Genomic DNA, 9,368 nt, shown 5'->3' with positions numbered 1-9,368 from the left:
TAATAATATATATTAAAAAATAGGAAAAATGAAAACGGCAAAATAATTTTTTCAATTTCCTAATCACAACCAAAGGTATATGAAATTTACAATTTTTATTTTTAAAAAATGACCAACCATAATAATCGGGTAACCACATGGACCAAATCTGAAGTTTTTTTTTCTAAAAGATCAAATTTGAAGTTTTTCTCTAATAAACTTTTAGCTATTAAATTCGATAAATAAATAAACAAAGCTAGATCATGGCGATATCTTTGAAAAAGCGTGTGAAAGTGGAAATAAAAAGAAGATGACTCAGGAAATGAAAAAATAAGTTGGTGTGGAAACATTAAGGAAAAGCATTCGTAACAGAGGTTCCCCTATACGCTTGACCAAATCTCCATTCTATTCCAAGCGAATTCTTAATTCTTCTTCTTCTTCTTCTTCTTCTTCTTATTCAATGTATTTGTAAAGATCTTGTCTAAGAATTCAAGAAGCAGAAGAAGAATCATGTGGGTGTTCTATCTGATCTCGCTGCCTTTGACGATGGGGATGGTGATGTTCACCCTAAGGTACTTCGCCGGACCTGACGTCCCTCGTCACATCCTATTCACCGTCGGCTACACCTGGTTTTGCTCTCTCTCCTTCATCATCCTCGTCCCCGCCGACATTTGGACTGTAAGTCAATTTCTTTGATTCTTATTTTTGTTTATGTGATGCTAGATTACAAGTGCTTGAGCGAAATGATCATTGCAAAATCCGTTTACAGTTTTGGTTGGATCGAAAAATTGAACCCTAGTTGATCCTCATTTTAGGAAACCGGCGCGTGATTAAGCTCGAATTTGCTCCTATTTTTTACATCGACTTAGTTCCTCCCAAGTTCGAAATTGGTGAACGCTTTCTGTAGTTTGTTTTGCGAATAGATCAAAAAACGTCAAATTAGAACAACACAATTCAATTGTATTACTTATTATGGTTTTTTTTACTTGAAGAGTTCAAGATCCATCATCCATGCCCAACTTGAAATTAAAAAGTAGCATGTATACAGTATACTTTAGCCTATTAAGAGAGCATGAATGATGAAGATTAAGTTTGTTCGAAGGATCATCTGAAGTAAAATATAAGGATTCAAACAAATCTTTAACTTTGCTAATGGTGTACTCAAATGATGGAGATCTCTATTAGAATCAACATTTCACTTTATTCCAGCACTTGGATGAAATCTACATATAACTAAGTAACTGGAGTAACCTTATGACATTTAAGCTGTGGAATTGGAGTTAAGCCTTGAGGATTGTTGTAATAAACATATCAACAACACCAAAAACAACAATACCCTAATCTTATGTTCTCTTCATTTGCTTGAATACCTAAACAATGAGGCAGACATATACATAAGTCAATAACATGATTCCAATTGTTTAAACTTTGAACACATTCCTTATTATTATTATTTTTATTTCTCCTAGGCTATGATTGATCATGACAAGGGTGGGATCTCTTTCTTCTGGAGCTGGTCATATTGGAGTACTTTTTTACTTACTTGGTATGCTTTCACTATGATTTAAGTCAATATTTATCTGTTTTTACAAATGTTATGAGATGTAAATATGAAGCCATATTTATGTTGCACAATTTCTCTAAACAGGGCTGTGGTGCCTATCCTTCAGGGTTATGAAGATGCTGGTGATTTCACAGTTGCTGAAAGATTAAAGACAAGCATACATGTGAATTTAGTATTTTACCTCATTCTTGGTGTTGTAGCACTTTTTGGACTTACACTGCTTATTCTTTTGCATAAAAACTGGTTTGTTTCTAGTACTCTTAGTCTCTTACTTATATATAGAATCTTGAGTAATTTACATATTTGGTCCCTGAGTATAACTAATTATTTTCATTTTTGGTCCCAAAATGTTTTCTCTTGCAATTTTTGGTTCTTATTTGAGGTTTTTTGTAACATTTTTGGTTTGGGACCAAATTTGCAAAATCAGTTACATTCAAGGACCAAAAATAGTCATTTTACTTGTGACATGGACCAAAAAGGTTGCAAGAACCTCAAATAAGGACCAAAATTTCAATTTTCAAGTGAACTTTTTGGGACTAAAACTGCAAAATCAGCATTACTCAGGGACTAAAAATAGTTATTTTACTTGGGACATGGACCAAAAAGTTACAAGAACCTCAAATAAGGACCCAAAATTGCAAGAGAAAACATTTTGGGACCAAAAATGAAAAAATTAGTTATGCTCAGGGACCAAAAATGTAATTTACTCATTTTGAATGATTTTCAGGGGTGGTGGTATACTTGGTTTTGCCATGGCATGTTCAAATACATTTGGACTTGTTACTGGCGCATTTCTACTTGGCTTTGGTTTAAGTGAAATTCCAAAGGGTATTTGGGTAAATTCAGACTATAACACTCGCCAAAAGGTTCTTTCCCATAAAGTTGCTAGGATGGCTGTAAAACTTGATGATGCTCATCAAGATCTTTCAAATGCTATTGTTGTAAGTATCCTTTTCTTTTCTTTAGATTAAGTTTTTTCTTAAGATAATATATATCAAAGGGACAAAAAAGAAAATTCAAGTTTATATGGTGGAATTCACATACTATTTTGACACATCATAACTTTGTTTTCTAACTATAACATATTGTCCCTAACCCATGTAAAATGACTATTTTGCCCCTTGTCAGGTTGCTCAAGCAACATCGAAGCAAATGTCAAAGCGTGATCCCTTAAGACCCTACATGGATATCATCGATAAAATGTTGATTCATATGGTAAAAAAATGATCAAATTTTATGTTGTTTCAAATTTGTTTATTTTACATTTTAATTTTGAGATAACAAGGAAAATATTGATATTTCAGCTTACACAAGATCCTTCTTTCAAACCCCAAGGAGGAAGATTAGGAGAGAATGATATGGAATATGACACAGATGAAAAATCAATGGCAACATTAAGAAGACAACTTAGAATAGCACAGGGTGAATACTTGCGTTATAAAAGGTAGATGATTTATTTTATTAAATTAAACCTTTTTTTTTATGACCAATTATATTATAGGTTATCTATTAAATTCTTGGGATAATCACAAAAATAACCAAAATGATATGTTCTATTTAATTAACAAAGTGGTCACCTTTTTTACCTTTTAAAAAAACAACTATGAAGTTCACAAATTGCTATATAAATAGTCACACCACCAAAAACCTAATTTTTTTTTTGAGGGTAAAATTATTTCACTGTTACTATTTTGTTAAATTATGATGTCGTTTAGCAATTTTTTTATTAAAGCTTTTTGTCAGTTTCTTGCAGCCTTTTTTTTCAGTAAAAGTAATTTCACAATTTTTGGAATTTTGTGCGAAATATTTGGTTATTTTGTTACAAGGTCAAAAGAGTTAATCTCATTATAAAACCTTATATTTTGTGTTTTTTCCGGATTAAACCTCAGCTTAATTTTTTTCATGAAAAAGACCTTGCATATTTTAGTTTTTTCTGAACTGGCCCTTTTAGTCATCTTTCTCTAAAATAAGTTGTAAAATGTGAGGGGTTTTTTCAGGAAAAACTAAAAAAGTTGAGGATTATTTGGAAACATTTAGAAGGTTGAGGGGTTTTTTCGGAAAAAATGACAAAGTTAAGGGTTTGTTCGGATAAAATGAAAAAATATAAGGTCTTTTTCATGAAAAAAATAAAGATTAGGTTTAATCCGGAAAAAACACAAAATATAAGGTCTTTTATGAGATCAGCCCTATGGTCAAAAAAAGTTAGTCAATTTATTAAATGGGACCCACCCTGTGATTATCCGTAAATTTTATATTATAATTCTGCTTTTAACAATTTATGGTTTTTTTTTTTTTGATCAGTGAATATATGAATTTTGTGACTGAAGCTCTTGAGTTGGAGGACACTATTAAGAATTATGAGCATCGTGATTCTACTGGATGGTTTGTTCCCTGTTCCTTTCTTTTCTTTTTGAGTAAATTACACGAATGGTCCCTATGATTTGGGTAATTTGCATGTTTGGTCCATAACTTATTTTTTTAACTTGGAATGTCCCTACAGTTTGTTTTTGTTGTGCGTTTGGTCCCTATGTTACCTAAAAAGACAATTTTGCCCTTGATTTTTTAATTTATTTAAATAAGGTGGGGTAGGTAAGGTAAGGTGAGGTGGAAGTGGGGTTGGGGGTGTGTTTATTTAAATAAATTAAAAATCAAGGGCAAAATAGTCTTTTTAGGTAAGATAGGGATCAAGCGCGCAACAAAAACAAACAGTAGGGACATTCCAAGTTAAAAAAATAAGTTAGGGACCAAACGTGCAAATTACACCAAACCATAGGGACCATTCGTGTAATTTACTCTTTCTTTTTATATTGAATGAATGATCCGTCCAAATGATAGTAAAAATGACCATTTCACCCTTCTATCGATAAAAAATGACTGTTTATTTAAGAACTGTTATAAAAAATGACTTTATTTTGCCCTTCTATCTGATGAATAAAAAGTGACTATTTAGTATTTACCCTTTTGTCCTGTGACCTGTCCCCATTAAGTAAAAAACAACTAATAATAATAATAATAATTATTATTATTATTATTATTTTTTAATTTTTGTCAATCCGTAACCTTCTAGAAAATGACTATTCCACCCCTCCATTTCGTTTGCCTGTCTAGAGTAAGTGTTGCATGAACATTTTTTTTATAGCAAGTGAAGCGTCTAAATAATGGTAAATGACCATTTTGCCCTTCAGCTGAATAAAAAATGACTGTTTTTTTGAGAACTGCTAAAAAATGACTTTATTTTACCTGTGTGTCCGCTCCCGTTTAATTAAAAAAAGAAACAACACTTAATAGTTTTACTTTTGCCAATCTGTGACTTTTTAGAAAATGACTATTTTACCCCTCCATACGGAATGCTTACAATCTTTTTTTTTTTTTTTTTTTGGGTTTGTTTAACTTGCAGGAAATACATTTCAAGCTTCAGACCAAAGCGATCTGGGAAACTAGGATCAATTCTTGATACTATGGGTAATTTTTCAACTTCACAAAACACCATTTTTCCATAAATCTTTTTTTTTATCAAACTTTATAAAAAATTTATCTACATTTTCTAAAATTTCAGAATTAATATGGCGATGTATATTAAGGAAGCAACTCAAAAAGGTTTCAGCTATCATTTTGGGCTGTTTAACAGTTGCAATTCTCCTAGCAGAAGCCACTATTCTCCCCAGTGGAGTCGATTTTTCTCTTTTTTCTATTCTCATTAATTCTGTTGAAACAAATGAAGTCCTTGTCCAGGTAACATAACATCTCACCTCACCTCTCCTCTTTTTTCAATTATTTTAAATAACAATTCTTAAAATACTTTATTATCATGCATTTTAATTCTAAATTAAAATGCAATATAACTAACAATGCACCTTCTATTTTTTCCTTATTACAACATTGTCACATCATCATAATTTAAATTAGACAAAATTGCAAAAACGGTCCCTGTGGTATGTCGAAAATTGCCACATTGGTCCAAAAAAGCTTTGGACTAGCACCAGTGGTCCAAAACTTTGATTTTGTTGCGAGTTTGGTCCAATTTGTTTTGAGTCTTTACATCATTACATGAATGTGTATGTGTTTTAAATGGGGAGGGGGTGGGTATTTCTGTAATAAAAAAAGTTTAAGAAAAGAAAATACAAAGGGCAAAATCGTCATTTTGAAAAATCAAAAACAAATTGGACCAAACCCGCAATAAAATCAAAGTTTTGGACCACTGGTGCTAGTCCAAATCTTTTTTGGACCAATGTGGCAATTTTCGACATACCACAGGGATCATTTTTGCATATTTTTCTATTTTAAATCAGCATGTTAAATACTTTTATAGTACTAAAATGGTCTAATAAGGAATAATTTGAGTAGAATGCTGTAGTAAGAAAAACTGAAAATACAATGCTACTATATAGTAAGGATAAAATAGGAACTACATTGATATTTTTTCATTTAGCCCTTTAATTTCTTCATTGAAAAAGATTTCTTAAAATATTTATATTTATTTTCAGGTTGTGGGTTTCATTCCTCTAATGTATATGTGTGTTTGCACGTATTATTCTTTATTCAAAATTGGAATGTTGACTTTCTACTCGCTTACTCCAAGTCAAACAAGTTCAGTCAGTCTTCTAATGATATGCTCGTAAGTATTTTACTATTTTTAGCGTTTAATTATTCGTTACATGATATAAAATTATAATAATTATAAATAAAATAATTATAATTCTGATATAAAATCTCTTATCAGACAGGTGGCACGTTATGCACCTCCAATTTCTTACAACTTTCTAAATCTTATCCATCTTCCACGTGATGCCACCACTCTCTTTGAACGTGTATGACTTTCATCTTTAATATCTTTAATTCATGCAAAAGTTAAAATTTAGACTATTTTATTTATTTATTTTTTTCACAAATGTTACTTTGTGTTCACAAAATACCATTATTTTTAATAATCTTTTGTGAACAAAACAAAGTGTTCATTACTTCATGGTATTTTGTAAAAACACAAATAGTTAAAAACCCATTTACGACAATAATCCTTTTAATTATAATTAATTAACATTTATTTATAAATATAAAAAATTGGGTTAATATAAAAAAAATCTTGTATTTTGTGTTTTTTATGGATTAAATTAAACCTCGAATTTATTTTTTTTGCCTAAAAAAGGCCTTGTACTTTTTCATTTTTTACAATCTGGCCCTTTTTAGTCGTTTTTTTCCAAAACAAATTGCAAAATACGAGGGTTTTTTCGAGAAAAACTAAAAAAGTTAGAGGGTTTATTTGGAAGCATTTAGAATGTTGAGACTTTTTTTCAGAAAAAAAAAATAAATAAAGTTGAGGGTTTTCCGTAAAAAATGAAAAAAAAATACAAGGTCTTTTTCTAGGAAAAAATAAATTTGAGGTTTAATTTAATCCGGAAAAACACAAAATATAAGGCTTTTTTAGATTAACTCTTAAAAATTAAAAAAAAAATCTCTTTTGTTATTTCAAAAACTATCTTATATCATTGCTGAGGTGTATATATATTTTACACGTAACAGAGAATGGGGAAAATCGATGACGCAGTGCCTTTTTTTGGGGAAAATTTTAATAAAATTTATCCACTTATTATGGTTGTTTACACCATATTAATAGCAACTAATTTTTTCGATCGAGTCATGAGTTATTTTGGCAATTGGAATATATTCCGATTAAAAAACGAATCCGAAGCCGATGACCTCGATGGATTCGATCCTTCCGGATTAATGATCCTCCAAAAAGGTAAAATTACCATTCTTCCCAAAATACCCCTCCTTATTTTTATTTTTCTACATAAATATTTTCGAAAATCCCTTGTAGAACGCTCTTCGCTTGAGAAAGGACATAAAGTCGGTGAACTTGTTATTCCCCTTGCACGTCATTTCAATGGCACAAATACAAATACAGATGTTGAATCTGGAAATGGAAACGATACCACTGTAAATGACCTCTATACCCCTGATCAATAAATAATACAGTAAATTTTATTTTATTATAATTATAATTATAACTTTTTTTTGCTATTTTTTATAGGATTCAAGGGCAACAACCACTTTAATCAACAATGGTAATAATCGAGGTTACAAAGAAGTATCTACAACAAACATTCGTGACAAAATCACTAGAAAATACGAATCATCAAGGGCAAATTCGTCCAAAAAAGAACCCGATTCTACATCTTCTTCTATCGACATAAACGAAAGTCAGAGTATGGAAAGTGGACAATCATCCAAAATAGCCTCCACGTGGGTGTCAATGAAGTCAAATTTCCAAAACTTTAAGGCGAAAATGGAAGCTAAAAAATTCATACCTTTACAACAATATCAAGAAACACAAGGATCACAAGGCTCTTCTGATACATTAGATGACATTTTTGAGAGGTTGAAAAAACCCCCACAAGATGATAATACCATGTAAATTTTATTCCATAGAAACATTTTTTTTTCTTCTTTTTGTTTTTGAAGATATATTTGATGGGAACAGAGTTAGCATAGGAGGACAAAAACACAAGAATTATGATATGTAATATTAAAAAAAGTAGAATGTATTTTTCTAAATACGTACAAAACCCATGTATACAACTAATTATGATGCAATTAGGGATAATTAATTACTTAATTAAACTCATTACACTATCTCATGTATATCTCGTATTACTTATATACTCTTTAGATCTTCACATCTGATGCTAAGCATAAACATGCACCGAAGATACATGTTACAAAAATAGTATGTTAGACAAAACTGCCTTGTGAGATGCATAGATTTTTCATATCATATACATACATGTATGCAATCAAATGGAGTAATCTGTCAATACTATTATTAATCGAACTCTAGAAATAATAACCTTAAGAAGTGGAATAATCTATGCATGTAAAATAATAACCTTAAGAAGTGGAATACATCAAACTCTAGAAAATATGTACAACTAGTGAGAGGGGATGACTTCAACTCAGCAACACTCACTAGTGATATTTGACTATTTGTCAGTACTATTAATCGACCCATGGTCCAAGGCATGGAAAAATGGTTTTCACTTTTCGATAACTTCCTAAACCCACCTTACTATAGAGGTTAAAAAACAAATAAACTTTTTATTAAATGCTGCTGCGTTTTGTTTCACCTCTTCTGCTACAAAGAATTGCAGAGGTGGTATGCAGACTTAAGACATTTTCGCTTCAAAAAAACAAACAACACCTTAGTAAAAGTAAGTTAGGTTGAAGTTCTTGCTTCATAATCCTCCTTTATCTTTCATTTTGTTGTAATGGTTTCTTTATAGTTTCTTCCTAATTTTAATATAATATGTCATTCCAATAAAAATAAAAATAAATAAATAGACAAAATTGCAAAAATAGTCCCCGTGGTTTCTCATTTTATGTGGCTAAGTTTTTAAGCCTTTGAAAAGTTATATATTTAGGTGTTGTTTGTTTTTTATTAAAAACTTCTTCAGAACTCTTATTGTTGCGCGGCGCAGCATACGCGCAACATTTTTCATCTTGCAGTTGTTTGTTTTTTAGAAGTCTTCGGAGTAAAAAACTTTTGCGCGTGTTCTGTTTGGCACAACACTTGTATTGTCTATTCCAGCCTCTTTCAACCTTTTTATTTTTTTTCTTGTTGAAATCTTGATTATATGTTACTGAAATCTTATTTCATATTTTTTTTTTTTCGTTTTTTTTGTTTATTCTTGTTGATTTTTTTTATATTGAATAATGATAATTTTTTGATAACATATCATTATTTTTTTTGTTAAAATATTTTTATTTTTTTTTTGTTGGAATATCATTATTTTTTGCTGAAATATCATAAATTCTTGCTGAAATGTTATAC

At 30.4% G+C, this 9,368-nt stretch overlaps 1 protein-coding gene across 1 annotated transcript; it reads left to right on the top strand.

The window, feature by feature from the left end:
- Positions 1–274: 274 nt before the first annotated feature.
- LOC111893979 (uncharacterized) lies at positions 275–8,173 on the top strand. The gene is made up of 14 exons (XM_023890051.3): positions 275–657; positions 1,449–1,525; positions 1,628–1,786; positions 2,271–2,484; positions 2,672–2,758; positions 2,848–2,987; positions 3,845–3,925; positions 4,941–5,005; positions 5,100–5,275; positions 6,028–6,158; positions 6,264–6,351; positions 7,061–7,280; positions 7,359–7,477; positions 7,572–8,173. Exons 1-14 carry the CDS (start codon positions 490–492, stop codon positions 7,953–7,955), a joined length of 2,109 nt encoding a protein of 702 aa, XP_023745819.1. The 5' UTR covers positions 275–489; the 3' UTR covers positions 7,956–8,173.
- The last annotated feature ends 1,195 nt before the right edge of the window (positions 8,174–9,368 follow it).

The sequence above is a fragment of the Lactuca sativa genome, chromosome 7, assembly GCF_002870075.4.
Source record: "Lactuca sativa cultivar Salinas chromosome 7, Lsat_Salinas_v11, whole genome shotgun sequence".
Lineage (NCBI taxonomy): Eukaryota > Viridiplantae > Streptophyta > Magnoliopsida > Asterales > Asteraceae > Lactuca > Lactuca sativa.
This window is presented reverse-complemented; position numbering and strand designations above follow the sequence as displayed.

Coding starts and splice junctions, on each gene's coding strand:
- LOC111893979 (XM_023890051.3), top strand. CDS start 490: ATGTGGGTGTTCTATCTGATCTCGCTGCCTTTGACGATGGGGATGGTG. Junction 5,276..6,027: donor CAAATGAAGTCCTTGTCCAG/GTAACATAACAT, acceptor ATTTATTTTCAG/GTTGTGGGTTTCATTCCTCT. Junction 7,281..7,358: donor ATTAATGATCCTCCAAAAAG/GTAAAATTACCA, acceptor AATCCCTTGTAG/AACGCTCTTCGCTTGAGAAA.